The 27,177-nt window shown below is 51.1% G+C and overlaps 13 protein-coding genes across 13 annotated transcripts; 6 read left to right on the plus strand and 7 right to left on the minus strand.

The window, feature by feature from the left end:
• The first annotated feature begins 144 nt into the window (after positions 1 to 144).
• On the plus strand, positions 145 to 2,237 carry M438DRAFT_347876 (Dehydroquinate synthase-like protein). The gene has a single exon (XM_029906007.1). The coding sequence runs from the start codon at positions 489 to 491 to the stop codon at positions 1,830 to 1,832; it is 1,344 nt and encodes a 447-aa protein (XP_029757986.1). The 5' UTR covers positions 145 to 488; the 3' UTR covers positions 1,833 to 2,237.
• Positions 1,898 to 3,447, minus strand: M438DRAFT_347878 (uncharacterized protein). Its single transcript, XM_029906008.1, has one exon. It carries the CDS (start codon positions 2,990 to 2,992, stop codon positions 2,210 to 2,212), a length of 783 nt encoding a protein of 260 aa, XP_029757987.1. The 5' UTR covers positions 2,993 to 3,447; the 3' UTR covers positions 1,898 to 2,209.
• Positions 3,448 to 4,072: 625 nt separating this feature from the next.
• On the minus strand, positions 4,073 to 4,387 carry M438DRAFT_347879 (uncharacterized protein). The gene has a single exon (XM_029906009.1). The coding sequence runs from the start codon at positions 4,376 to 4,378 to the stop codon at positions 4,136 to 4,138; it is 243 nt and encodes an 80-aa protein (XP_029757988.1). The 5' UTR covers positions 4,379 to 4,387; the 3' UTR covers positions 4,073 to 4,135.
• A 909-nt stretch (positions 4,388 to 5,296) lies between these two features.
• Positions 5,297 to 6,360, plus strand: M438DRAFT_383175 (uncharacterized protein). Its single transcript, XM_029908931.1, has one exon. The coding sequence runs from the start codon at positions 5,448 to 5,450 to the stop codon at positions 6,300 to 6,302; it is 855 nt and encodes a 284-aa protein (XP_029757989.1). The 5' UTR covers positions 5,297 to 5,447; the 3' UTR covers positions 6,303 to 6,360.
• A 1,920-nt stretch (positions 6,361 to 8,280) lies between these two features.
• On the minus strand, positions 8,281 to 11,579 carry M438DRAFT_367674 (ARM repeat-containing protein). Its single transcript, XM_029907980.1, has 2 exons — positions 11,300 to 11,579; positions 8,281 to 11,245 (listed from the first exon to the last, which is right to left on the minus strand). The coding sequence occupies exons 1-2, from the start codon at positions 11,420 to 11,422 to the stop codon at positions 8,456 to 8,458; spliced, it is 2,913 nt and encodes a 970-aa protein (XP_029757990.1). The 5' UTR covers positions 11,423 to 11,579; the 3' UTR covers positions 8,281 to 8,455.
• Positions 11,580 to 12,071: 492 nt separating this feature from the next.
• M438DRAFT_279080 (small nuclear ribonucleo protein E) lies at positions 12,072 to 12,465 on the plus strand (the record flags this gene model as incomplete). Its single annotated transcript, XM_029901055.1, has 3 exons — positions 12,072 to 12,212; positions 12,266 to 12,359; positions 12,416 to 12,465. 3 exons carry the CDS (start codon positions 12,072 to 12,074, stop codon positions 12,463 to 12,465), a joined length of 285 nt encoding a protein of 94 aa, XP_029757991.1.
• Positions 12,466 to 12,526: 61 nt separating this feature from the next.
• Positions 12,527 to 13,563, minus strand: M438DRAFT_367676 (nagb/rpia/CoA transferase-like protein). The gene is made up of 3 exons (XM_029907981.1): positions 13,318 to 13,563; positions 12,755 to 13,261; positions 12,527 to 12,686 (listed from the first exon to the last, which is right to left on the minus strand). The coding sequence occupies exons 1-3, from the start codon at positions 13,517 to 13,519 to the stop codon at positions 12,559 to 12,561; spliced, it is 837 nt and encodes a 278-aa protein (XP_029757992.1). The 5' UTR covers positions 13,520 to 13,563; the 3' UTR covers positions 12,527 to 12,558.
• Positions 13,564 to 13,829: 266 nt separating this feature from the next.
• On the plus strand, positions 13,830 to 14,695 carry M438DRAFT_337770 (ROT1-like protein; the record flags this gene model as incomplete). The annotated part of the gene is made up of 3 exons (XM_029904036.1): positions 13,830 to 13,958; positions 14,016 to 14,309; positions 14,369 to 14,695. The coding sequence occupies 3 exons, from the start codon at positions 13,830 to 13,832 to the stop codon at positions 14,693 to 14,695; spliced, it is 750 nt and encodes a 249-aa protein (XP_029757993.1).
• A 258-nt stretch (positions 14,696 to 14,953) lies between these two features.
• On the minus strand, positions 14,954 to 16,287 carry M438DRAFT_302061 (uncharacterized protein). The gene has a single exon (XM_029902117.1). It carries the CDS (start codon positions 16,250 to 16,252, stop codon positions 15,443 to 15,445), a length of 810 nt encoding a protein of 269 aa, XP_029757994.1. The 5' UTR covers positions 16,253 to 16,287; the 3' UTR covers positions 14,954 to 15,442.
• Positions 16,288 to 19,472: 3,185 nt separating this feature from the next.
• On the plus strand, positions 19,473 to 21,296 carry M438DRAFT_279085 (kinase-like protein; the record flags this gene model as incomplete). Its single annotated transcript, XM_029901056.1, has 1 exon — positions 19,473 to 21,296. A coding segment is annotated over one exon (1,824 nt), but the record flags the coding sequence as incomplete, so codon positions are not given.
• Positions 21,297 to 22,563: 1,267 nt separating this feature from the next.
• On the minus strand, positions 22,564 to 23,292 carry M438DRAFT_376621 (orotate phosphoribosyltransferase; the record flags this gene model as incomplete). Its single annotated transcript, XM_029908676.1, has 1 exon — positions 22,564 to 23,292. One exon carries the CDS (start codon positions 23,290 to 23,292, stop codon positions 22,564 to 22,566), a length of 729 nt encoding a protein of 242 aa, XP_029757996.1.
• A 778-nt stretch (positions 23,293 to 24,070) lies between these two features.
• M438DRAFT_347886 (translation elongation factor 1-alpha) lies at positions 24,071 to 25,999 on the plus strand. Its single transcript, XM_029906010.1, has 6 exons — positions 24,071 to 24,112; positions 24,181 to 24,307; positions 24,528 to 25,666; positions 25,721 to 25,751; positions 25,807 to 25,858; positions 25,914 to 25,999. Exons 1-6 carry the CDS (start codon positions 24,108 to 24,110, stop codon positions 25,937 to 25,939), a joined length of 1,380 nt encoding a protein of 459 aa, XP_029757997.1. The 5' UTR covers positions 24,071 to 24,107; the 3' UTR covers positions 25,940 to 25,999.
• Positions 26,000 to 26,066: 67 nt separating this feature from the next.
• On the minus strand, positions 26,067 to 26,586 carry M438DRAFT_347888 (uncharacterized protein). The gene has a single exon (XM_029906011.1). It carries the CDS (start codon positions 26,552 to 26,554, stop codon positions 26,267 to 26,269), a length of 288 nt encoding a protein of 95 aa, XP_029757998.1. The 5' UTR covers positions 26,555 to 26,586; the 3' UTR covers positions 26,067 to 26,266.
• Between the last annotated feature and the right edge of the window lie 591 nt (positions 26,587 to 27,177).

Here is a 27,177-nt window from a genome sequence, read left to right on the forward strand (position 1 = left end):
ATAGTCCTCCGCAACGACGTTGACGGGTCGCGGCAGAAACGTCACTCTTGACGATAGCCGGCAGCGGTTATAGGTCATGAGCATGTCTTGACTTTGCTCACGTTTCTCATGCTGTCCCGTTAATCCCGGCGTGGCATGTATGCAATGCACAAAGAAAGACACTGCCGAGCGAGGGAGAGCGGTGTGCACTATTCTTACACGAGGGTGGTAGTGGTGGCATTGAGTCAAAGCCGCCATCTCTGGATACCATTTGGAAAAAGTACTACGCTGACACGATACGGCGTCAAGATGGCTGGAATGCCTGGAAACATAACCATGTTGCACAAGACAGCTTTGTTCGGGATCGACGGTCCCACAGTCACGGCGGTTCCCCGCCGAGAAGCAAGATGGCTATCGAACCAAGCATTTCCATGCATTGAGCTTCTGTCAAACAGGTAAGGATTTCGACAAAGGTATAGCAAGCGGGTATATACTACCAGGCGTCCATCATGTCCTCCCTATCACGAAACGCTCTCCATTCACAGCTTATCCGAGGATGTCGTCGGAGCTCATCATTGCGTCATTCCTCATGGCGGGGTCCACTGCCGACGACTTCCACGACGAGAACGATAACCACATCTTCACCGCTCTCTCCTATCTCTTCGAAATCAACATACCTCAAGTCCTTGCAGCAAATCAGACACAAGTCCAAGATGACCGAATCTTCGCAATCCCCACTCTCCGGCCTCTGGAAGCCCACCCACCTCCAACAACTCTTCTACGGCTCCGACTGTGTTTCCAAGCACCTTCTCGAATGTCTCCCCAATGAAAAGTCCAAAGCCTTCATCATCACCGGATCCTCCCTCGCCAACAAGACCTCCCTGATCAAATCCGTCGAATCCCTGCTCGGCTCGTCTCGCCACGCCGGCACTTTCTCAAACATCAAACAACATGCTCCCGTAGCTGAACTGGACAAAGCAACCGATGCCGTCCGCAACGACGATTCCATCGACACCATCATCAGTATTGGCGGCGGCTCCCCCATCGACAGCGCAAAAGCGATTTCCTACCGTCTAAACGAAAAGAGTGGACGCTTCCTACACCACATCGCCATCCCTACTACTTTGTCAGCAGCGGAATGTACCTTCAACGCCGGATACACAGAGACAAATGGGCAAAAGACCGGAGTCGCGCATCCAGAATGTGCACCCCACGCCATCCTCTACGACTCCAAATTCGCCCTCGAAACACCCGAAAAGCTATGGATGAGCACTGGTTTGCGCGCCCTAGACCACGCAGTAGAATTGCTATACCACCCCACCAGTACGGAAGTCCCTTGTCGCCAATTAACCCTCATCGCCGCCCACGATCTCTTCACCTATTTGCCAAAATACAAGTCCAGCCCCAAAGATGAAGATGTGATCACAAAACTCCAATTGGCATCTTACGCATCTTTGGGTTTCTTGGGCTTGAATGTAAAAGGCGGATTAGGACTCAGCCACACCCTCGGCTACGCTCTAGGCTCCCCCTACAGTATCCCCCACGGCATAACATCCTGCATGACTCTAGGCCACGTGGTCAAGTTGAAAGCTTCCACCGATCCCTCCGCTGCCTCTCAGATCTCCCGTCTTTGTCCTTTTGTCGGCGTTACTGCTTCTGGAGATGACAAGACAGATGGCACTGCAGTCGGCGATGCGATTTTGAAACTTGTGGACAGCTTGGGGTTGAAGAGTTCGTTGACGGAATATAAAGTTGACGAGTCAGAGGCACATACGATTACGAAGACTGCTACGAGGGCGGAGAGTGGAGAGGTCTATGATAGTGTTATGAAGCTTGTCAAGGGGCTTTGGTGACTTGATGAGCCTCATCGCTTGAAGATGAAATTGTAGTTGATGCACATGAAATATACAAGGCTTTTCGTCGCACTTTTCTTTCCGCTTATTCGCTGCGAGCACGGAGTCAAGAATCTGTGCCGGTCTGGGACTCGGTGGCTCTGCTTCCGTCCGATGCGTTGGTATCGCTATTTTGTATGTTTTGTGTTCATGTGCTGGCTACGGCATATTTGCTTACTGACGAGCTAATCCATCATCAACATCCCTTTTCGTACCATCTACGATATTGACACTCCCATGCCACCCTTCAGAAACGCAACCTGCAACCACCAAAGCAACGCAATAACCTTCATCATACCCCTACCACCTCCCTCCTTCCCCCATCCTTCACCTTCCAATCACGAAGCATAAGCAATAATCTCATCCCCCCTGTCATGCGTATGATCATAAACATCATCAGCAATCCTATGCCTATTCGGCGGCACATAATCCACCAATCTGAAAAACTCCGCCATGGCAGGATGTTTAGCCGCATCTTGAATATTAAAGGGTAAACTGCCTTCAAAAATCGCTCTGGTCAGTACGTTGTCTAGTTTTTCTTTGCGGCGTTGGGCGGCGCGGTGGGCGAATGCTACGGCGCGTTCGGGGACGGAGTCGGCATGGGGTTGAAAGCGAGGGAGGGGGCGTTGGGGTGCAGTGGTTGTGGTGGCGGGTTCGGAATTTGAGGCTTCGTTCATGGGTGTGTCTGTTTCTAGATCGGTGCGGTTCCATTCGTGTATGTCGTCTAGAGGTTCGGAATTTGGGTCTCTTCTTCCACTGCCCAGTCCATCCAGTAATGTCGGCAGCGAAACATCGAATTGTGGTCTTCGCAGCGGTGTCTGTTGAGCCGTATACCCACTCACACCTCCTCCTCCATAACTCGCACCTGAACTCTGCGTTCTTCTTTGCGGTCCATGCAGCAGTTCTTCAGGCACATCATTCAGTTCTTCATTATTTATAGCAACAAGTTCAGCTAAATAGCGATGGAATTCTGTGCATTGTTGGAGATGCTTCACTTTTCTGCTGGCGACACTGCGGGCGAGTCGTTTGTTTTTGCAGTGGCGGCATTCGACTATGACTTGTTTTCCTGTGCTTTCGACTTGGTCGAATTGCATGGATGCGTAGCCTTCTGGTCGAGGCATGGTTGCGCGACTTGTAGCCTACTTGGTGTTGATGATTGTGATTGCCGATGGAATTTAGACACAGATGTTCGAGTTGGTTTGGGAAGCTGGTTTTGTTTGTCCCTCTGTCTGATGAGAATGTAATGTTAGCCAATGGTGAGCTACAAGGTTGGTCAAGTGAAATTGGGGGGTCATCAGCAGGGTAGGAAGGTGTTCATCTGAATCACGACATCAACAAGCAAATTAGTAGGAGCCACGTCCAGCACGTCGCTCGCGTGATAACATCAAGATGCTTAGCCGTCATGAATTTATCTGGTGGAGATTTGCGATAGCAGCTTCTACAAAGACACATCGTCCTCGGGCTCGAGGTTGAAGGAAGGCTTCCAGGTCGGAGCCTCGTAGCTCAGACGCGTCTTTTCGTGCAGTATGGGAAGTGGTCAAGATTTGATAAGACTTACGGTATATCAGGGTCAACGTAGGCGACGAAGGATGAAGCTGTGAATGTGATGCGAACGCGTCCGCGACGGTGGTGGTTGATCTGTGGACGTTGACGACACGTTTCCGACTTGAGAGTCGACGAGCGATTAACAACTCACGTGCCGTATGGAACTACAGGTTAGGGTATAGCGTCTTTTTTAGCGTCGCGTGATTATAAATATCGGCGACTAATCGTGTTATTGTCGTAGTTTTTCGAAAGGGTTTACCACTAAAAGAGTGTTATTAAAAGCTGTCTAATCAATGAGATAAGATCGGCCGGGTGTTTCTTCCGCTTTTTGGCCATAAACATGATTGTTAACTCGAGGAGTCGAGTATCTTGGATGCTGTTGGAACCGAACAGCGATGTATACCCTGCGAAAAGTGATGAATCTCAACGTGTTGCCTTTGTTGCATTCCAGCTTGTCAGGTCGGAGTCTGACTCCAAGCTAGGCCCAACATGGCCGAGTCTTGCACAAATCTTGCGCAAGCAGCAAGCATCAGTCACACTGATGCGCCAGAACTACGAAGACCGCACATCTGGCGATGACACCGATACGAGGGCCTCCACGCCGAGCATTTCAAGTTCCAACCTCACTCCCTCCAAGATTCTCTTCTTTGTCCTGTTAAAATTTGAACGAAAAATCACGACCGAAATCCGCGCTCAAAAGAAGGACTTGACGCTAGGGATCAAGGAGCATGTGACGACCGTAGCCATCTTTCGAGCCGAAACCCGGGATGCGTCGCGCCGTCGAAGACGAGACAGATGAAGTAAATCGAACAGGAGCCAAAGAGAACCGAAGAGGAAGCAAGACACTTCCGTGTTATAAGGTTGTAGCAGGTGGACTCTCCTATAGTTATCATAAAAACCCCATCTGCAAAACACTTGTTGTGCGGACTGATGCTCGTTGTAGAAAAATCGATACCGCCCATGCTTGCCTGTAGGTTTTACTTGTCTTCTTTCCCTCTCTGATTTACGTAGAGTTCTTGTATATCGCGCTTGCTGCTCGCTTTAATTGCTATTTTGTTTATTGAGTTGGGACAGTTAGTCCTATCGTAAAAGAATACGCGTTTTGTTTTTGTGCTATGTTATGTCCATTTTGCTTGAGCGGCCCCCCTTTCTGCCAGCGTCCCGCATCACTTGCTTCGTCGATCGATTATTGTATCCAATGCACTTACCCTTACCATTGCCTTTACTCGTCATCGACACCCATCCTGCTCGTTTCTTGCATGTAATTAATCTTGTTGTACATCATGTTGCACGCCGAGTGTGTCCCTTCCTTGCCTGTCTTGTTCAGCGCTATGCCAAAATTTGCTGTCACGTTTCGTTGCTGACTCACGTTACCATCCACGCCTCTCACATCCCGATACCAATGGGCCACCATTCATATTCTCGAGGCTTCTGTTGCGGTGCTTTCATCTCGTTGCTTTTTGGTAACCCATTGTATTGGTTGAGACTGTCGTCGTAATGCCCGCAACCAGCTCTATTAACGGAAGAAATAGGCACCGCAGTCCTCCGTTCCGGCGTCGAGATACCCTCCGATTCGCCAATCCTCTTTAAGCTCGTCCTCATGATGAACGAGTTTTCGGCGCTTGCGACTAATTCACGCTGTCGCCTAGATAAATGCCACTCTGGTATATCGACAATACTATTGCGAGTGCTCTCCTGTACGCTGCGAGGGTCGTAAAATCACCGTCGCAATGCAGGATGTTTTTCAAGAACAGAGGGCTGTCCAGAGAAGCAGAGCTCGTCTCAATCCATCAAGGGGTCAGGTAGGTGCTTGGAGCAATGAACAGGAGTGCCATGAGGCAGTTCTATACACTTACTGTTGTGATTCATATAGCGGCGACATTTACTTGCTCTGCGAGAGCTCACTGATCTCCTTATAATGTCTGCTCTTCGAGTATCCCCCCTTTCTCTTCTTCGTATCGCTCCATCGACTGTGTCACCCATCAAAAAACATCTTGCATTGCAGCAGTTTTATTCTTCATACCAGTCAAAATGTCGACCTCTACTTCTTCTCTCGTTTCACGAACCCCCTCGCCAGCACCAACTACCCCTGCTTCAACGCCACCATCAAGCCCTGAGCAGCAGCAGCAAGGCCAACAACAACAACAACACCGCCAACGACCGTCCCCTGGATCGATATGGTTTATGCCTCTTGGCACTCCAGTCTTGTTTGCTACGGAAGCAGTCTGTGGCCAGCCGGGGAACCACCCCGTCTTAGTTCTGCCGGACCACCCCTCCTCCCCGTTCGTCAACGTCCTATTTCTCACGACAATAAACACGGTCCAACGCTGTAACAAGAAGGATTGGGCCTCAAATTACCTGCCCATCGAAGAGCAGCTGCATCCCTTTAGGGACCCTGTCTCGCTTGCTTCCGGCTCTGCTACCCTGAGATCACCAAGCAGTATCAACGTGGGCTGTGTCTACACAATCGAAAGAGACTGCCTCAGGGAGCTTAATTTTAGGAATCCAAGTTCGGGCGCTCCCACCTTGTCGGAGGCCGCGATGGAAACGGTCCTGCATTACACCGCGAACAAGTTTCACGACCATGATGCGCCGTGGAAGCCGCACGCAAAGCAGTATCGCCCCGAGGCTGCTGTTTCTGCACCTCCGGTCTCGGTCGCCGCCCCTGTCGTCGCCGCCCCTATCGTGGGGCTTATCGCTGCCCCAGTCGCTGCCGTTGTGTCCTACGCATCGGTGGCCAGCCAGGCTCCTATCGTTACTGTCGAGGCATCCGTGTCTCCTCAGGTTAACGCGGCTGTTGGCGTAAAGCGTAAGCTCTCACCTGGGGCTAAAGTGTTCCGACCCTCTAAGCAGAGGGTGCACCTTGTTTCCAGCGCGACAGCTTGAACGAGAATTGCTTAGGTTTCTCTACACCTCTTTCTCTCCTTAGGTACTCTGACCTGGCCCAAACAGATATAGGTACTCTGACCTTTAACAGACTTATAGGTACTCTGACCTCTAACAGATATTGTTTGGTTACCCTGTACCATAACAGAAGAGGTTCGCTGGCCTTGTCAGCACGATGATTTACGATAGTCTTATGAGACTTACGAGTGGGAGGGTGCACCGCACAGCTTTTCTTCTTTCTTATCTTGTAACTCTTTTTCCCCCTTTGTCGGTTTTCCATCACTACACCACTGGGGTTTTTTAGCGAGGCAAGAGGCTGTTTTGCGAGGGTCATATGGTTTTTATTCTTTTTATTTTTTCATCGGGATGGACATGAGCATAGTTTACTGTTCTTCTTTAATGTTTACTATATTGTTTGTGTTTGAATCTTATCGGTCCCGTGTCTCTCTGGTATTGACTGTGAAAATACAGGATTGTATTTGATTTGCTTGATGGTTCCAGTGAGAGTCGAGATTCAAGGGGTTATGCTGTTGTATCTCTCTGGCCGTCTTAAGGATACCAATAACTTCTTACATGGCGACAAGCTTTTTGCTCACCTATCATGTCAAGGAGAGCATATCCCTTTTTCCTGTGCTCAGATTTCTACACCCTATCTTTTCTCTCTCCTATACAGTGAACGCCTGTAAAAATGCGCGATGGTATCCGGACTGCTCGATGCTTCCAATGAGAGTCAGAAACCAGGAGCGCTTCTGCTCCATTTCTCTGGCAGTCATCGAGAAACCAATGACTTCTTGCATTCCGACAGAGTTTTTTCTGGACGATCATGTTGGAGAAAGTCAGTCATTAGCCCCTGTGCCTATGGCTTGATCGCTATCCTCACACGCTCCTGTTCCTTCTTCCATTCGGTATATGTCGGTCAAAATGCACGATGTTTCTGAGATTCTTCAAAGCCTCCACTGAGATTCCGAAAATTCGAAGCTGAGTGTTGCCTCTCCTTGGACCACCTGCAGTAAACGAATAACATGCTGCATTGCTGCAAGCCTTTTTACACATCGAGGTTTCTCAGGGATCGTATAGATTGCTTTGTCCTCTCTCCCATTTCCTCTCTCCCATGTCCTCTCCTATCCTCCCCCACGCCCTCTCCCACGTCCCATCTCTTCGGTCCTCTCTCTCATCTGATAAACCTGTCAAAATGCACGATGTTCTTCAGATATCGCGAGACCTCCACCACGAGTCGAGTTGCTGAGAAATGTCCAGTGAGATCACAAGAAGGATCTCCAGCTCAGTGGACGTTTGGTGGAAATCGGATGACTTTCCGTATCTCCACAATGGGGATGCCCGAATCTTGTTTGGGGGAGAGAGCGCGCTTGTGGGTGATTGGGCTTGTGATTCAAGTCGTTAGCTAATGCTGCTCTCTGGACCGTTATGTCCCTCTGTGAATATTGCGGTCGCAATATTATGATGTTTTCCCAGATCGGAGGAGTTGTCTAGAGAGAGCTCGAAGTGCTCTCGATACGTCTTCGCCTCAACTACTCTGATAAATACCACCGCTTATCCTGCATCGACAAACGTCACAAACCTCCCTTCAACGTTACCCCGTTCAAGAGCTGCAACGCATCCCGCAACGACAAGGATCATTTACGGCCATTGTAAAGCTGTCATAGGAGCGCAAACCCTCTCGGACAGAAATCGTCAGGTCCACCCCAAGAGTGAGAAGAAGTCATATTTCCTCGAGTGTGGTTGAGAGAAGGTGATATCATGATATAATGCACAATTGCAGCATACTTCTAATCCCGAGAGCGGAGGTAACAGAAGAAAAGAAAACGAGATGCTTGCTCAGAGACACAAGGAGCACAAGCGAGGTGCAAAATACAAGCGATTGCACAAAAAGCAGAGTCAAAATCAATGTTTGGATAAATCTCTTCTTCTTTACTTCTAACCAAGCAAGAAGAAGAAAGAAAAAAGAGAGAAAGTAAAAGCCAGTAGTATACGCTATAGCGTTTTTGTTTTGTTCATTCCATCTACCATATTTTCCCTCAGATCAAAAGCAAATCAACGCTCCAAAGAATCTATATACGTCGGAAATAAACTACCTGTAGAAAGGCGCGAAGTGATTTCAGAGCAGGGTGAGCCTCCACAAAGAGACCAGAAATTTACCCAGCGAAGCGGAATCTTGTAGCTTCCAGTCTACCGAGTCCCTCTCTTGGTGCGACGTTCCTTCTTCTGTAGGAGTTTGTAAAGTCTTGGAGGAGTGTGCGGATTTTGCGTGTATCACCGGATTGAATGCGTTGTTCGATGTTGCGCAGCAGTCGCTCCTGCTCTTGTGGGCTGATGGATCCGGAAGGAAGCATCGAGACGGTGTTTGCCGTCCAGGTCGCAGTTGCCTCAGGCAGCAGTTGGAACATGCTGAGGAGGACTCCAGAGGCATCTGGGAAGCAGTCGGCAGGGAAGGTGTACATCATGCCTGTCATCAGACGTTGAACCAGCACCTCGCCTTGTTGAGATATGAGTGTTTTGACCGCGTTTTGAATTTCAGGCGAGTTGACGCGACGGTTAGGGTCTTCGCTGAAAGTCGAGGTAGGAGCGTTCTCGCCGCCGTACGCGAGGAAGTCGCGAAGGAAGTGAAGGGTGGCCAGAATAGGCTCGTCCTTGAGTAGCGTAAGTGATGTAGAAGCAGCCGACAGGATCGTAGGTGTGAGCTCATTTGCGATAAAGGAGCGTGAGTGGTAGGCCTGAACGTCAACACAGAGACGGAAGAAGTCTTCAATGACGTCGGGTAATTGTTCTGGGGGCAGGTCGTTGAGCGCGCGCAAGAAGTTCGTAGCTTGTTGTACATAGAAGCTGAAAATGGCTTGTGTCGTCTCAGGACTGATGCCCTCAGACTCGTCGGTGAATTCGCGGACGATTGAATCGGTCGCCCAAAGGAAACAGCCTTGTCTTGAAGCAGCAAAGCCAGCAGCCAGCTTCTCAGCCAGCACAGGAAGGAGGGGAGCGGTATGTGTGCGGTAGGAAAGCACGATGTAACGCCAGCATCTACACACGCGCTCGAGGATGGGAGTGAAGTTTGAAAAGTTCTCGGCAATAGCAGCAAGAACGGGGAAGATTTCTTGGCAGTATTGAACAGCAGGGTGAGGTTCGCCAGGTCTGATCTCAGGTTGGATCCATTGTACGAAGATTGTGATGAGGTTAAGGTGGTCAGCAAGAGCGAGTTTCTCTTTTTCACCAGTCGCAGACTGTGCCATATCCATCAGACGCTTGACGACAGGATCGCAGCACATCTTGAACGAGGCATATATTTGGTCGACTGGCTGTTTTGATAGAACTGATGCCATACCCTCGGTGATTTCCTCTTGACTGGTAGGAGGTAGTCTATTGATGACGGTTTCGTAGAAGGTCTGCAGTTGGTTTGTGAAGCCTTTGAGGAGTTCCGAGCAGTCGTTGCAGAAGAATCTGAATGACAAAGCTGCTGCTGTAATGACTTCCTTGGAAGGGTGATCGAAGGCGGCCATGATGAAATTCAGCTGAGCCTCAAGAGTGTCGGGGTGCTGAGCAGTCCATTCGGTGTATCTTCCAAGCGCCATAACAGCCTGGAAGCGCACCTTTTCTTGATCCGGAATCTGAACAATCAGAGGGATAAGTCTAGGCAGCATGATGTTCTCATCCGGAGGAACCATACGGCCCATAGCGCGCATGCTGAACAAAGGAGCTTCGAGCTTCTGCCATTCAGGAACGTTCCCTGCCGTTGCTTGCGGACCATATGTATTGACCCACTCCTCAATCTTGACGTATGACTTTTGCAAACACTCTGTGACACCAATGACCTCGCAGCAATCTTTCAACACATCACCCATCTGGTGGCGGAACTCGCGGAATCTCTCCTCCTGCTCACGGTCGCCATCGAAAAGGTCGTTATCGTTGCCACTTTCAGGCTTGGGGAACTCGAGGTGTCCGATCATGATATCGACCAAGTTCAAGTAGATGTCGACGAATTGCATGCGAGCTTGCATGTAGCGTTCCAGGGTGATGTATTGCTTGAGTTCGTACCAGAAGATGAAAGTGTTTGAAATGGCCTCCTTCTCGGTATCCCTAGCAGCGCATTCAAGAACGGCCTCGACCAGGCCGCGGAAGTCTTCAGGCATGCGGGCGATGAGAACGACCCAGGCTTCACCAGCCTCTGCGAAGATACGTGTGAGGCCCTTGAACATCTCGAAGTCTTCTGCCTCGGCAGCTTGTGCGATTTTAGGGCGGATGGACATGACTCTTGGGTACATGGTCTTGATGATGGCCAAGCATTCGTCAACGTCTCTTGTCTCTCTGAAGATTGCGCAAAGGGTTTCGACACTGGACTCGAAGGACGAATCTGCTTCCAAGGCGTTCATAACAACATCCAGAAGGGGCGAGTTGACAATGTCGTTCAGCGGGACCTCTCTGATCCACGATGTGATACACTCCATGAGTTGCGGGTTCTTCGATGCGGCGTCCGACGACTGTGCGTATTGAATGAGGAGTGTGAGGACCTGGTTGCCATTCTCTTCCAACAGCTCAACAGTCCTGTCTCTGAGCTCATCTTCTGTGAGGTTGATCTTTCTTCCTTCTGTGACTTCTTCGGGCAGGACGTGCAGGAACTCGAGTACGCAAGCGATGCCGTTGGGGTCGTTGCCGAGGGTGGAGACGACAAGCTGCAGTACGTCCTTCCACTCGAGCATTTGGATAGCGAGATTGGCTAGGCAGACGCATAGTTGTGTGCGGATAGGCTTGGGACCTTGGCTGAATTGGGCGAGTAGCGACAGAAGGGTATTGCGCAGTTCGGGCAGCGATTCGCGAGGGAGCTGGTGGAAATCGAAGATGATCTTGCCTTTGAGGGTGGTGGCGGCGAAGAGCTTGGCCTCTGTAGTGGCATCTGCCGAGTTCAGAATCATGAAGGTTGTGTTCCATGCTTCGTTCTAGTGGTCTCGTTAGTGGGGCTGTCAAGCAGAGAGAGTGAGTGTAGGGCCTACTGATTTCTGGAATTGTTCAAGGAACTCGTGTGCTTGGCCCTTCTGTGCGCGATCTACATTAGATTGCATGGTCTGAAGAGCAGCCAATACAGGCGCAAAGGCCTGGGTGCCGTTGGCGGCCATGGTGGGCTGTGTCGAGTGGAGGGCCTGGTGGAAGAGCGGTGGAAGCGGGTGTTGTTATATAAGGATTGACAGACAAGGCTCGTATGCTTGTAACAGCCAGGACAAACGACAAGCAAATGAAGCGGTGGAAGGATTGGGGAGCAAAAGAGTGAGTTTGTTGATTTGATTTGGCTGCTCCATCTTTCTTTGGACTTGACACTGACGCAGATTCACATAACGTCCGTGCGCCTGCTTCATGGTGGAGTTGATAGCAAACGTCAAGGCTGACTTTCTTCTACTCCGAGTAGCAGACCACGAGATATTGAATCTCATCTCAGTCCAGACAGCCTCAGAGAGAGCTCGAGTAGCCGGGGCTCTCAGCGGAGCTTTGCCAAATTGCAATAAGCTCTTGCATTTCTACAGGCCGATTTAGCAGTAGAAAGTGGTAGGAAGCAGCGACTTCTTGGCGCGCGTTGGATAAGAAAGCTCATGCGCTTGGTAGCACTTCCAGCGCTGTTGCTGCTGCGAGCCTGCGACAAGACCGTGTCGCATCCAGACCATCACCGAATATACCACCGCCCATTGCTCCCTCCGACTTTGTAGCACCCTAGTCCTCGGTCCAAATCACTGCGACTCGACATACCCGAACACATATCCACCCTCAGACACTATGGAAAGACGCGGACGCGGAGGTGGTGGAAAGGTGCTGCTGCCGCCCATCAACTACATTTTCAAGCTCCTTCAGACCCGCGCAAAGGTCTCGATATGGTTGTTTGAACAGCTGGGCATCCGCATCGAGGGAACCATCAGAGTGCGTTATGCTGTCACCGAGATTCACTTGCGCGCATACTGATCAACATCCAGGGATTTGACGAGTTCATGAACCTGGTCGTCGACGACGCCATCGAGGTCAAGCAACCCACAAAGACCGACCCTGAGGAGTCGAGAAGAAGCCTTGGTATGCTCACATCTACTGCGCGACATGCATTGGCTCACGCGCTAACTACAATCAAGGCCAAATCCTGCTCAAGGGCGACAACGTTGCTCTCATCCAGAGTCTATGAGTTTGACGACTTCCTTTTCTTCACTATCGCCTAGAGCAATTCGGAGCCATTTGACAGCTCCGACATCGACCAACGAGCGGCCAACCACCAACATCAAGCCCTCACCAATCTGGCCTCTGACCCGCCATCTCCGAGCACTATCGCATCAACCTTCCAGTCCCATGAATCAACCGGCAGACGATATAGAGAAGGAAGCATTTGCTCAGCCAGCGCGAACCCAACTAGAGTTTCTTGTGGTCAGAGGGGAGGGTTGTCATTGGAAAAATGCTAAAAAGGCGTCGGTACATACCCAAAAACGGTTTCTTTCTGTTCAGTCCATCTGCTGTCTTTCCCGAACAATACCGTGTGAGAAAGTTGTCATAGTAGCCTTTGCCGTGGCCTAGACGATTGAGGTCTTGGTCGAAGGCCATGCAGGGCATGAGAATTACGTCCAGACCTGCTGCATCCGGTGCAGGGGCGTCTCCATCAGTCAGGTCCTTCCCTCCGAATGAGTTTGTACGGCTCGGAACAGTTTCCTTGGGAATGGAAGGAATGCCCCATTTATCAGGCTGCAACGAAGTAAAGTCATCCTCAGAAGCAAGCTGCAACATATCCATGATAGAAACGGGTAAGTTGTCTTGACGAGGCTGCTTCGGCTTGTAGATGTACGGCACGAAAACATGCTTACCCGAGCTCAGTGCATCTTTGGTAAGACTTTCAGTGTTTATTTCAGCAGAAGGCATAGACATGAAGATGCTAATCGAACGAGCATTTTTGTACTCGGGCAACGACAAGAGCAACTTTGTGGCATTGACAGCTTACAAGAGGTCAGTTTTACTATGGAGAACGAGGCACGACTACATGAGGACGGACATTGACGTTGGACGTAATCGGATGGCAAAGACGACAACAGGCTGTGCAATTGCTTTCTCACAGCCTTCTTGTCGGACAGTTGAGACTCGGCGCCCAGGTCCAGACTGGCTGACGACGACATTTGAGATGAAAAAGTCCTTGTAGCAGTCTTGAGTTTATGAACAGCGTGAGTGGCTCTTGGTGGTCTCAGAGACGCGTACATGTGCTCTGATGATGATGACGATGGATGATTGAGAATTGAGAATCGCAAGAGTTGAGAGTCAAGCAGTGTTTCATGTGTCAGCGCTATTTCGGGAAGGGGCCTCCTTCTCCGTGTTTTGGGGGCGCGCCAAGCGTCGCTCTTTCGTCCTCCTTGGATTGTTGGTATTGACCGTCCGCTCTCAACCTTGTTTTTGCCAATCGAATATTGCTGTTTGCCTCGCTCTTGGACCTTTCGACACAAACGATACCCTTGTCGACTTAATACGCGCCGCACCAACGAACAACCATTTTCAAGAGATAGCGCCACAGACATGAGACTTCCATCGGCTTACGCCCTCACGGCGACGCTCGCCTTTGCCAGTGTCGGCTCGGCCCAGGTTGTTGATGCTGACTTGGTCGGCACATGGGCAACAAAGGCCAACAAGACCTTGACAGGTCCCGTAAGTCCATCGTCGTTGCGAGAAGACCTCAATCAGACATCTAACAATGCATTCCAGGGCTTCTACGACCCCGTCGGCGATAACATGATCGAACCCTCGCGACCAGGCATCTCCTACTCTTTCACCTCAGATGGTTTCTACGAAGAAGCCTACTACCGCGCCATCTCGAACCCTGCCAACCCCTCCTGCCCCGGCGCCATCATGCAATGGCAACACGGCAGCTATGTTATCGGTAGCGACGGTTCCCTCACCATGACCCCCATCGCCGTCGACGGTCGCCAACTGCTGTCACAACCCTGCCAGAACAAGAACTCAATCTACACGCGCTACAACACTACTGAAAAGATGAAGGTATGCTGAACATCTCTGGCCTTCCATTCAAAAGCAACAAGTACTGACTTGACGCAAAGGCCTACCGTGTCTATACCGACCCATACCACGGCGTCGCCCGCCTCGATCTCACTGAATTCGACGGCAAAATCATGCAACCCATGTACCTGGTTTACTCTCCTCCCACCATGCTCCCCACCCAAACACTCAACCCCACGCTTGCCGCCGGCGCCACCTCGACCTCAAAAGCAAAGCGTGACGTCCCAAGAGAGGTGCCTTCGAATTTCAAGATGGGTGTGCAGAGCCAGGTCATGAACCCTGACAGATGGTGGTGGATGGGTTTGACATTTACTGGTATTGGTGGCCTGCTCTACTTTGGTCCCAGGAGGATGGGTATGCAGTTGTGAAAGATGGTGGTTTGAAATGGGGATGATTATACATATTCTGGAGTTTGCTTTTTATGAGGTGGGAGATTACCAGGAATAAGGTGGATGTGAACCTATGGATGGAAAGACAATCATGATTTCACTCACCTTTCTTTTCCTGAGGACGGCCAAAGCATTTTGATTTTCTTCAAGGTTTGTAGCTGTGTGTTTTTTTCACTGGCGCTTTGTTCTTTTGATCTTTTGGGAAATTATCGTTGGGAGGAGCTCACGCTGCCGTGTCTTTTTTCTTTCTTGTAATTATGAAATGAGAAACTTGATAAATTATTCTTCTTCCTTTGCCTTTGCCTTTGCCTTGGTCCCTTTTTCTCTGTCTCCCTTTCCAAAGACGTGATTGCATCTCTGTTTTGCAAGCTTTGTGTTTGAATCCGGTGTCAACAATTTAAAAGCCTCCTTTGGTGGGCTGTCAAGAATGTGATATTTGGTTGTTGCTTTTGATGTGAAATGAAAGCCTTTCTTGGTGATTGATGCAAGATTTTTGAGTGGTAGTTGTTTTTTCCTCGTGGTGGAAATGCAAGATTGGTATTGTATCGTGATGGGGTCGTAAGTGTTGGGAGAATGTGAGAATCGTTATGTCGTGAGTATGTCGTGTCGTTGAAGGTCGTTTTTCATCCTCATTGTCGATTTGACATATCAATCAAAGCTGACAACATCTCCCCGATCGTATCGAGCAGATGCCTCGTCCTCTGCATAGTAAGCAAAAAGAAGTCTCTACCACTTCTTAGGTCTCTTGCTTCTCGGTCTGAGCATTGTCATCATCTCTTCCCTTCTCGCTCTCTCACCTTCTCCATCTCTACTTCCGTTCTTCTTCCAGGTCCCTTCCTCTCTGACCATCATGTCGTAGAATCCCTCATCCCAGCCATCACATCTCAATCCCATATTCCAGAATCTGATTCCTGGCATTTCGGCGCCTGTGTCTGGAGCGCTGAATGCGGCAAGTATGTTCTCGGGACGAAGGAATGCGGTTTTGACATGAGTGTCCCGCTGCCATGCTTCCATGGCAGTCATGTGGCGGCTTAGACCAGCATTCACCTGATCCTCATCTGCATGGTCAGGTAAAGGGCCAGAGTATGTGGGCTGGGGAAGCAGATGTTTTTGCAGTGCTTCTGTGACCCATTTGGGACGATGTGTGGATGTCAACTGCTCGGCCCAGAAATCCTTGAGGTGAGAGGGTACGACGGCGTCGCAGCGCTCGATGTCGAGGCGGTCGGCGCGGAGGAAGGTGTACATTCCGTAGTAGACGTAGCCCTCATCGTGCTTGACGAACAGAGGGGCGTTCTGCATGGACTCGGGCTTTGGTGTGGTTGGGTTGTTGACTTCAGGAAGGCGGAGGATGGGGGTGACAAGGGAGCCGTGGGCGCCTGGAGTGATGGGGCCGAGGGGTTCGTGGACCGCTTCGAGGATGAAGTAGCCGCGATCGGGAAGTAGGGATCGTTCGGGCTCGGGCACGTGGTAGAATGAGGGTGACCAGCTGGTTCCTCCCAGTTGGGTGAGGAGGAAGGAGCGGTTGAAGTAGTGCATCCCCTCGTGAGAGGGGATGACTTGCAAGTCTTGGGCTGACAGGCAAGGCAAAGCCTTGATGTAGGCCGGTTGCCAACCCTGGCCGATGCTTGTGACATTGTCTGTCTCGGGGACAGAAGTCTTGAGTACTTCGACTTCAATCTGGGTATCTGGAGCCTTTGAGACCTGTACATGTTGGGCAGCGAGCTTCTGATGAGGCGCAATCTTTCTTCCTCTTGTGACTGGAGACTCGGCCTCTGATGTTGTTGCGTCGGCGTCCTTTCTCAGCTTTGATGCCCACGCCTCTGCATCTTCAGCCTCCAAGATGTACTCGGCACCGCGTATGTAAACTCTTGAGCGGAGTAACTTGGCCAATTTGTCCATCTGTGCCGCACGAATGCAACCCTGGACGGGTGTGAGATCCGGTGACACATCTCCAGAAGCAATGCGGTTGAGACTACGGTTCTTCATGGCCGACTCGAGCTTCTCTGCCTGGGTTCGCGGCTCGATCTTTATTAGTCTTGTGCGCTCTTCGTTTTCTTTTTCGGTGAGCTTGGCCTGCAGGCCGAAGACAGTGATGCGCAGTTCTAGGATCTTGTTGTCCTTTGCTTGTTCGGTCTGGAGATTTCTGAGTTGGCGAGCAGTACTGACTTGATTGAAGCGGGCTGTCAGGCCTTCTTGGAATTGATAGCGTTCGACTTGGTCGATGCGCTGTGTGAGCTGGTTCATCTCGGCAGCTTCGTTGATCGTTTGAGGGCGGTATGAGATTTGGTCGTTCGTACCAGCCGCGTACATAGAGTTCGCCAGGGGTTGTTGAGCTGGAGGTTCGAAAGAGTACGGCCCTCCATACCAGCGGTTGGTCGGGAGTTGATCTGGCGTGTTGATCGGTGCAGTGGAAGGGTGCTGGGGAGCGGTCATTGTGTTCGGCATATTCAATACTTCAAGGAGTATGTGAAGTGGAAGAGAAGGGTAGAAGAGGTGGTGGAAGAGGAAGAGGTGGTGGAAGAGGAAGAGGTGGTGGAAGAGGAAGAGGTGGTGGAAGAGGAAGAGGTGGTGGAAGAGGAAGAGGAGTATGTTGATGTTGATGAAGTTGTTAGAGATCGATGGTTGAAGGTTGAAGGTTGAAGGAGGTGGAGGAAGGAAGGGAGGAAGAGAGAGATGGAAAGAAGTTATAGCAGCCGGCCAACCCACATGTGATAGTGTAAGTGATTGTCGACGACGACGATGAGTCACGTAGATCAGTGAAAGTCACAAGCTATCGATGGTAGATCAAGCTCAGTGAGTGATGAGAGAGGCAGGAAGACTACGGTATACCGACCGAGCGATCAACGAGTGATGATATATGTGACCAACGACGAACCGAGTCCGTCGACTGAAGGCCGCCCAAGCTATCGACGACGGATTGAGCTCAGTGACTGAGAAGAACCGGCAGACAAGGTGATGCGGCACTCGGCAGACTGGCGAGTGAGCCTGTATGCCTGTATGCCTGCGAGCGTGGAGTATATGAGCTTCTGCAAAGAGAGAGAGGGTCTTGCACACGAGTAAGAAGTATGCGACTCTAGCTCGCTTCTCACGTGTCTGCTACGGTGAACATACAACAAGTACCTAGCTTCGACTTCTTTCATCCAATGCCTCTGAAGTGCGGCACCCTGGTTGTGCTTCAAAAATCGCGAACTCTTCCTGCTTTTACTTCCTAGTACGGTGAGTGAGCCTTGATAAGCTTGCGAAATTACAGTATACCAAACGTGCTGCCTGGCTTTGTTCGACTGTTGATCATCCGAGTCTGTCAGCCCAGTGGGATTTGACTAAGGCGTACATTCGGCCTTCCTCCAAGTCGCAACGAAGGTCTTCATGTGCTCACAGACGCATTTACTTGGCGTGTGCTAAATAGGGAGGGGTCAAGGTCCTGACCGCAAAGATTTTGGACTCAATTAGATTGGAATCAGAGCTTCAACCAGGATATCGAGACTCGGAGCTTTGCATGCTGGGAGAGCACAGCGCATCATCTGATAACCGTTTGGGGTGTCAGATCTCACACCGAGCCATTTTCACGAGTTCTCGGTGTAGTGCGGCTACTCGGGTTGCAGGTATCATTGAGTCGGTCAGATATTGCCAGCTACTTTTCCAGAGGTCGACAGCGCGATAGTGGATACGATGGAAAGATTCTAGGCATAATATGGAAACACGGTCAAGCTGCAGATGTCAGTAGGAAGAGTGCAGAGCTAGTTCTGTCCCTGATGTCAAAGCAACGCTATAGCTGCACGCGTTTGTTCCCCGGTAGGCCAGCTCAGCCTCGGGCAACACTGCTGTCGTGGCATGCGCAGAGTTGTCGCCGGTTCATGTCGCCAAAGTAGACGACGGAGTTGTATTCATTTTGGAAGACCAGACTTGGTTTCGCATTCATTCCAGGCATTCGATAGGTCTTCCGCCAGGGTCAGACCAGCGCAACCCCACTTTGTTGCAGGTAGAATGGGGACGAAACACAAGAAACCAACCAGTAACAAGGCACGGTCGAGGGGCGATTATAACCGAAGTGGTGAACGACAATGATGTGCGCAGCAGAAAGAAAGACGCAGAGACGCAAGGCCGTGGATCCAGAATCCCTCAGGACGCCTCAAGGCTTAGTGCGTCGGCCAACAGATGTCAGATGTAGATGAATGATTCATGTTGGAAGCCGGCGTTATAACATTTTCTGACAGACGGCTGGCAGCGCATGTGCGCGATGAGATAACAAAGGCGGTCGAGGTGGCTGGAAGGATGATGATGGAGCAAGATGATTGAGCAGCGGCCAGCCTCACGATTCAGGAATCAAGATGCTGGCGTCGTTGGTGCAGGCTTCTTCCATTCCACCCGGCCGGGAGATCACCTCTCGTCTCCACACACACACCGCGTCTCGCGTCCCGGTGAACCTTCTGCGCCTCCTGCAACAGGAACCACTTGCAGATGGCTGGGCCAAGGCATGCTGAAGGTATTTCAGCCTTTAAATCCCTGTGTAACCTGACCGACTGTTCCTCCGGTGTGCTGCGATGCACTGCCTCCATCACCAACTCCTCCCCCGCACTGCCTGAGACCTGATTAAATCGCATCATGCCGCGCGGTTACACGACCTGCCTTTGGGTCGCACGTCTCCGAGAATAGTTGCTTGTCCGAGTCTAGTCTGGCTTGGTTTCGTTCTCTGGAGTCTGGAAGACGGATACATGAGCGAGTGTGCCGCGAACTGTGAATGGTCAGCTCTGTCGTTATGCCACAGCTCTTCCCATTTGCCAGCAGCAGCAGCCATGCACTCCAGCAAGATGTGCCAGACCCGCGACGCGACCTACCGAAACATGATCCCACCAGGAAACGTTCTTCTTCTGTCCTTCGGACCTTCCATCGGATTGGCGGCTGGCTGAGGAGGGACGAAGACGATCTTGCTTTGCCTGACGAGCCGTCACACCAAATTCATCAGAAGCAAGCCTTGCGGGAGCATCTCGCTCCAACGCAGGAATCAGGAAATGGCCCCGTGGAACCAGAAGCTGTGCTGGCACCATCAAGACCGCGGGGAAATAGTTTGCTCGGCCGTACCTTGTCCAAGTCTAAGAAGGTTGTTCCCGAGCTGTCAAGACAATTCACATCCAAGAGGCAGAACTCGGAGAAGAGAGAAAAGCTGTTGGCAGTCGAACCAAGTGCCACAGAAAGAAGAGCGGTGAGCGCCGAACGAAGGCCTCGAGACATGAGCCCCGGACGCTGTCAATCTCCTCTATCAGCTACATCGCCGCCGCGCTCAGCCCCAGATATCAATACGCCAGGACACATGCGGTTACCGATTGGCGACAGTCATGCAGAGAGCTACTTTGAGGCTAGAGCTAAAGAGCTCAGTGAATATCAGCATGACTGTTTGCCCAAATCTCTCCCTCTCGAAAGCATACCGCCTATGTTAGAGGAAGTCATCGAGCCTGTATTCCTCGACGATCGTGATCTGCAGGCCGAACTTGAAGCAAAATGGATTCTCAATTTGAGCATGCACTTCCGGGACAAATCTGATCGTGAGAAATTCTTCGTTACCTACGCCCAAGAACCAAATCGCTGGTGCAGGGTGACCGTATCTTGTGATTATCGAGATGCGCCCCCATCTTCTCTCGAATCTGACCTGAAGTCTCTCAAGTTTCAGCGAGACAAAAACCAGCGCATATACGAGGCTATCAGAGAGTCTTTGCCAGACATCCAGTTCTACGATACCGTTACCAACCTGAAACTCGAGACCGAAGATGGCCAATTACATGTCCATGTCACCGAGGATACCAACGAAATCATTCCCTATCCGTCGGTGGACTTTGTCGAAGGCTGTCGCATGTATCGCGAAAGCGAGCTTGACTTTCAGTCGCACATCTCTGGCTTCGTCTACAAAGTCAGAGTCGACAATCAAGTCTTGATTAAGAAAGAGATACCAGGTCCAGATACAGTTGAAGAATTCTTGTACGAGATTGAAGTACTTAATGAGCTTCAAGGTTCAAAAAGTGTGATTGACTTCCATGGCTTGGTCGTCGACGATGATGAGAGGCTAGTCAAAGGGTTGCTGATATCCTTTGCATCTCTTGGTGCTCTTGTGGATGTCATCTACGATGAAAAGCCTAGCAGTTCACTGTCGTGGCATCGTCGCGAAAGATGGGCCCATCAGATCGTTCAAGGCCTTGCTGAGATTCATGAAGCTGGCTTCGTTCAAGGCGACTTCACTCTGTCCAATATTGTCATCGACCACGCAGATGATGCCAAAATAATTGACATCAACCGTCGTGGCTGCCCAATCGGTTGGGAGCCACCAGAAATTCTTCGTCTTGTTCGAAGAGGCCAGAGGGTCAGCATGTTCATCAGCGTGAAGAGTGATATATTTCAGCTAGGTATGGTTTTATGGGCATTGGCACAGAAAGATGACGAGCCGGAGCATGTCACAAGAACAGACTCTGGAGGCATGCCTCGCATTACTGAACAGGATGTGCCAAACTGGTTTGAATATCTTGTCGATATGTGCTTGAGTAGCCAGCCTCGGGATCGGCCGAGTGCAAAAGAGCTTCTGTCGATGTTCCCGCTTCATCCGCAAGAGTACGAACAGAGGCGCATGAGCCGGAGAATTTCAGATCACAGCCTCGCCAGCCACCACTCGCATAAGGAGTTCAACGATCCAGTGACCGCTGTTGATTGGAACGCGGTCGAAGAGTTTAAAAGAGGGCAGCGGAAACCGGCCGACTTTCTGCCCTCATATCCTACAACTGATCCGTATCAGTTCATCAACGCAGCAACTTCTACCGAGTACAGAGTCGACAGTACTGGAAGCTATGTTATGCCACACAGAGGAAGGAGCCCGCATGGTCATCGCCAGAGATCGGCAGCGAGCAGCAATACCAGTCTATCTCTCAGTCAAGGGCCTGGATGTGAATACATCTGTGATGAGGATCTCTCGGGCTTTGAGTACGCCGAAGGCTCAGGAAACCGCGGGATAAATACCGCACAGCAAAGGCCTTCGATACCTGATGCTCCTCCATTTCAACTGGATGCTTTCGAGATGCAGGATGAATATAGTGGCCGGCGAGCCGTCAGGCAAGCCCCTAGTGACGAAGACTGTCCATACCCTTTGAGGCAGCATCGCGTCCTATTCGGACCGCCAGTTCATCAAGACTCGGGATTCGATGAGTACATGGTTGACACCATCGAGCATGGCCAGCCGCCGGCACGTCCGCACCACAACCTGCCTCCTATACTTACAGATAGCGGTGAAGCTTTCGATTCAGCAGACCAAGAAGTGTCGGCAGTGACCCGACAATCGGAGCCGTTGACAAGCCCTACGTACTTTACTCATGATACACCAGGCCCAGCAACCCCTATGACACCCATGACCCCATTCTCATATCATACACCACTTGCGTCTCCGCCCCACCTGGCCGAACACAAAGACGAGACCCAGAATCTAGACACGACACCTCGTAATTTACCAAGACCAGACTCCAGATAGGCGACAAAAGTGCTTGACAGTGGCTACCGCAGGTCGAAGACGTGATATATTTCCTTTGTTTCGGCCATCTGACGTCTCTCAGCGAGCATCTTCTTGCAGCCTTCTCTATCTTCATTCTTGTATCTTCTCGAAAGCATGCCAGGCGTTGAACGGGTCTCCTCAGTTGAGGTGCTATCTCCAAAGCAGACAATGATGATGCCTAACTTCACGAAGCAACGACAGTCATGCCAACAACGGAAGCTTGTTCAAGTATCAGTGCTTGGAAGTATGGTTCTTTTCCCTCTCGGTTGTCATGGGTATCTATTTTAATTCACCGTATCGACATCACATGTTTCATCTCTTTCGTCTAGCTGCTGGCACCGTACTTCTTCTTGTAGTCCTCCATACCCTTGAGCTGCTCTTCGGTGGCTTGTCCCTTGACACCCTCAATGACATCGTCCAAGGTCAAGACAGCCAGGACCGGGACACCGGTCTCCTCGCGGACCTGACCAATGGTGCTTGGTCTGTCGGAGCCATCATCGGGCTTGCCCTGCTTCTCACCCTCGCTAGGGGTCTTCTCTTGTCTGTCGAGGGCGACAATGATGCCGACCAACTCACCACCCTGGCTCTTGATGATGCTGATAGCTTCTCTGATGGCAGTGCCTGCAGTCATGACATCGTCGATGACAACAACCTTCTTGCCCTTGAGACTCTCGCCAACCATCAGACCACCCTCGCCATGGTCCTTGACCTCCTTGCGGTTGTAAACGAAACCGAGATCGCCATACTTTTCCTCGTCAATGCCAGCAAGCTTCTCAGCAGTGGTGGCGCAGAGAGGGATACCCTTGTAGGCGGGACCGAAGAGGACGTCGAACTTGAACTCGGGATGGGCGGAGCAGTACTCGGCGACGGTGCGAGCGTAGGCTTCACTGATTCCGCGGATGAGCTTGCCCTTGGAGAACAGACCACAGTTGAAGAAGTAAGGCGAGATACGGCCGGACTTGAGGGTGAAGGAGCCGAAGGTCAGGATGTTGGACGAGAGGGTGAGCGAGATGAGGTCGCGCTTGTAGGCGGGGAGAGCTTCTGCGGAAGACATTGGTGGCGGCGGGGTAGCAAAGTGGATAGGGAAGGGATGGGAAACGAGATGCGAAAGGCTAGACGCGCGATTATTCACAGCGGCAAATCGTGAGCAACGGGAGGACCCAAGTGTGCAGATGCAGATGTGACAAGTGTGAGGCTGGACGAGCGGTGTGCCGGAAAAATTGGAGGAATGGGAGGGAAAGCGGCGGCTCTGTTGCCCTCGCTGATGCCCGACTTCTTCCCCTCCAAACGTTATCGATAGCGAAAATACTACGTAGTGAGCGGAGCGCCTCTACAAGGCGGAACAAAATTGGCTTCACCGCGAATAGAGCGAGTGAGAGCAGTTAATCACGTGGAGTGGATAGTTGTGACCCTGTTGAGACACCGCAGTAAAAGATACACACATCAATTCACGATTGCTGCAGTTTGCCTCCGCCACCACGGTCCATAGCAAGAAAAAAACGACAGAAACGACTCCGTTACATCACTTTTCCTTCAGGCTCCGCTTGGGCTCCCAACGAAGCTGCAAAAAAGTGAAAGAAAAAAAACTAGCTTGGCGGGGCAACTGAAGCTAGACCCTATTCTCGCTTAGTCAGTGCGCGCTCTCACACAACACTCAAAAAGGCCACCCCTCCCGCACCCTCTTCTCAACACTGTCTTCATACCACGGTTCATCAAGCAATCGTATCTGGTAAGCTTTGACCCTCGAGCTGGCTCCACTTTGCTATTTCTTGGATCTGCTCGTCCTTTTCTTCCTTCCTCTTCTTTTTCTAACCTCTCTTCAGAAAGTTCAACTGTACTTCACTCAATCTTCCATACACAACCGTCAACATGGGGTAAGTCCTTTGCACTCTTGCATCTGTCCTCCATCATGGCTGTGACATGATCTAACCGGCGCCTGCAGTAAGGAAAAGTCTCACATCAACGTCGTCGTTATCGGCCACGTCGACTCCGGTAAGTCGACCACCACCGGTCACTTGATCTACAAGTGCGGTGGTATCGACAAGCGTACCATCGAGAAGTTCGAGAAGGTAAGCCATCCCGTTCCTTCAGCCTGCCCTCTTCTGCGCACTCTTTTTCGACACGATCTCTGTGTTTTTCGCATTTTTCACCGGAGCAGGCTGCTTTGGCGGGGTCGAGCTCAGCTTTGCGCTTTGCCTCAACCGCGCCCGGCGCCCGGCTCGCAAAATTTTCACAACCACACATCGCCACCCATATCAACAACATCCCCAATGTCTGACAACTCTACAGGAAGCCGCCGAGCTCGGCAAGGGTTCCTTCAAGTACGCCTGGGTCCTCGACAAGCTGAAGTCTGAGCGTGAGCGTGGTATCACTATCGATATCGCCCTCTGGAAGTTCGAGACCCCCAAGTACATGGTCACCGTCATCGATGCCCCCGGTCACCGTGATTTCATCAAGAACATGATCACTGGTACCTCCCAGGCTGACTGCGCCATTCTCATCATTGCCGCCGGTACTGGTGAGTTCGAGGCTGGTATCTCCAAGGATGGCCAGACTCGTGAGCACGCTCTCCTCGCCTACACCCTTGGTGTCAAGCAGCTCATCGTTGCCATCAACAAGATGGACACCACCAAGTGGTCTGAGGCCCGTTACCAGGAGATCATCAAGGAGACCTCCGGTTTCATCAAGAAGGTCGGCTACAACCCCAAGCACGTTCCCTTCGTCCCCATCTCCGGTTTCAACGGAGACAACATGATCGAGGTCAGCTCCAACTGCCCTTGGTACAAGGGTTGGGAGAAGGAGACCAAGGCCAAGGCCACTGGCAAGACCCTCCTCGAGGCCATTGACGCCATCGACCCTCCTTCCCGTCCTACCGACAAGCCCCTCCGTCTTCCCCTCCAGGATGTCTACAAGATCGGTGGTATTGGCACGGTGCCCGTCGGTCGTGTTGAGACCGGTAAGATCATGGGTGGTATGGTTGTCACCTTCGCCCCCGCTGGTGTCACCACCGAGGTCAAGTCCGTCGAGATGCACCACGAGCAGCTCACCGAGGGTCTTCCCGGTGACAACGTCGGCTTCAACGTCAAGAACGTCTCCGTCAAGGAGATCCGTCGTGGCAACGTTGCCGGTGACTCCAAGAACGACCCCCCCAAGGGTTGTGACTCCTTCAACGCCCAGGTCATCGTCCTGAACCACCCTGGTCAGGTCGGTGCTGGTTACGCACCCGTCCTCGACTGCCACACTGCCCACATTGCTTGCAAGTTCTCCGAGCTTGTTGAGAAGATTGACCGCAGAACCGGCAAGTCCGTTGAGGCTGCCCCCAAGTTCATCAAGTCTGGTGACGCCGCCATCGTCAAGATGGTTCCTTCCAAGCCCATGTGTGTTGAGGCTTTCACCGACTACCCTCCTCTCGGTCGTTTCGCCGTCCGGTATGTTCTCTTCTTCAATCATGCTTCATGACATCTTACTGACCATCCTCCTAGTGACATGAGACAGACTGTCGCCGTCGGAGTGGTACTGCTCTCTTCGCCCTTTTCTCTTTCCGCCTTCATTGCTGACATTTTCACAGATCAAGTCCGTTGTCAAGTCTGACAAGCAGGGTGCCGGCAAGGTCACCAAGGGTAAGCAACAGACACCATCATCACTTCTTCACGAGTATCACTGACAACCACATAGCTGCCCAGAAGGCTGGCAAGAAGTAAACCATTCGACATTTTGGTCTCCAAAAGCTCGTCTTTCCTTTGCTTCGGTGCTTTACTCAAGGTCACATGAGTTCAGCATTCTACTAACGATACCACCTTTTCACCTGTCACGACCTTGCATGAAACATGATGGCGAGGCAGTTGCTTCGAGGGATCTGGGTTTATGGCTTAGATTATTTGCTGCAGCAGCAATTCAAAATTCATTGTTGATTGCACACCACTTCTTCTTGACACCTTCGCATCTCTATCACAACTTATGTGTTCAGTGACTTGCTCTCGTCCTTCGCTCGCCTCTGACATGCCCGTCGGGTGTCTTTGACATTCCTTTCAATCGTTCGCCGACCTGCCTGTCGCGCTTTCATCGTTCCTCTCGTCTCCCTGCTCCCCCTCTCCATAACGTTTTATTCTTGCGCTACAAGAACAACACTTGACAACATCCACTCGTCCCCGGCGCCGCTTTGAAACAGTTTCGGAGGTCTGGATGTCTCGCAAGATGATGAATAGGCCGTTGGTCATTTCTGCAATCACACTTTGCAAGAAAGAGCCCACCAACAGATACACTCTCTCTTGTTGCTTTGTGGTTCGTGGAGCTACCAAGTCTTGCTTGTAGGGCATATCACCCTGGCTCGAATTCCAATGTCTGTCACTACCTCCCTTTTCTCCTAAATATCAAGTTTCTTGGTGTGAGACGGGTCTTTGGCTGCTGCTCATCCTAAAATACACATCTTCGATGATGCTCATTGCGCTAAACACCGAGTTGGCTGTGATTTCGAGATTCTGACATTCCAGATTCAAAGCAGCCGACGTGATGCTCGACTTTCTCCACCAAGTCTACCAGTCATCATGCAGTAAAGATAAAGACTACCAGAATCAGGACCAAAATCACCATTCGATCTCTCAATGGACGTCTTCAACAATATCAAAATCCTTGCGTCTTTTGATAGCTACAAACGTAACCGAGTCGCGGCCTTGGAGGCTGAGATGACGACTTTCGAGCGAAGCTTCAGCCGACCGAGCTTGATCCGTGGCATAGCAAACCTCGCTCACGACTTCGAAATCTCGACATTCGAGGTCAAGCACGTCTGATAAACTCTTGCATTTCTTGCCTGCCTTGCTTGACATTGCGTCGCTAATTTCCGCATGATTGAACGACATGAAGGCTGTCTCCACGCCCCACCACAATGTGCGAAGATCCTCTCTATACAGAATCGATTTCGCACAGGTATGTGCACTTGTGG

The sequence above is a fragment of the Aureobasidium pullulans genome (assembly GCF_000721785.1).
Source record: "Aureobasidium pullulans EXF-150 unplaced genomic scaffold scaffold_17, whole genome shotgun sequence".
NCBI classification, from domain to species: domain Eukaryota; kingdom Fungi; phylum Ascomycota; class Dothideomycetes; order Dothideales; family Saccotheciaceae; genus Aureobasidium; species Aureobasidium pullulans.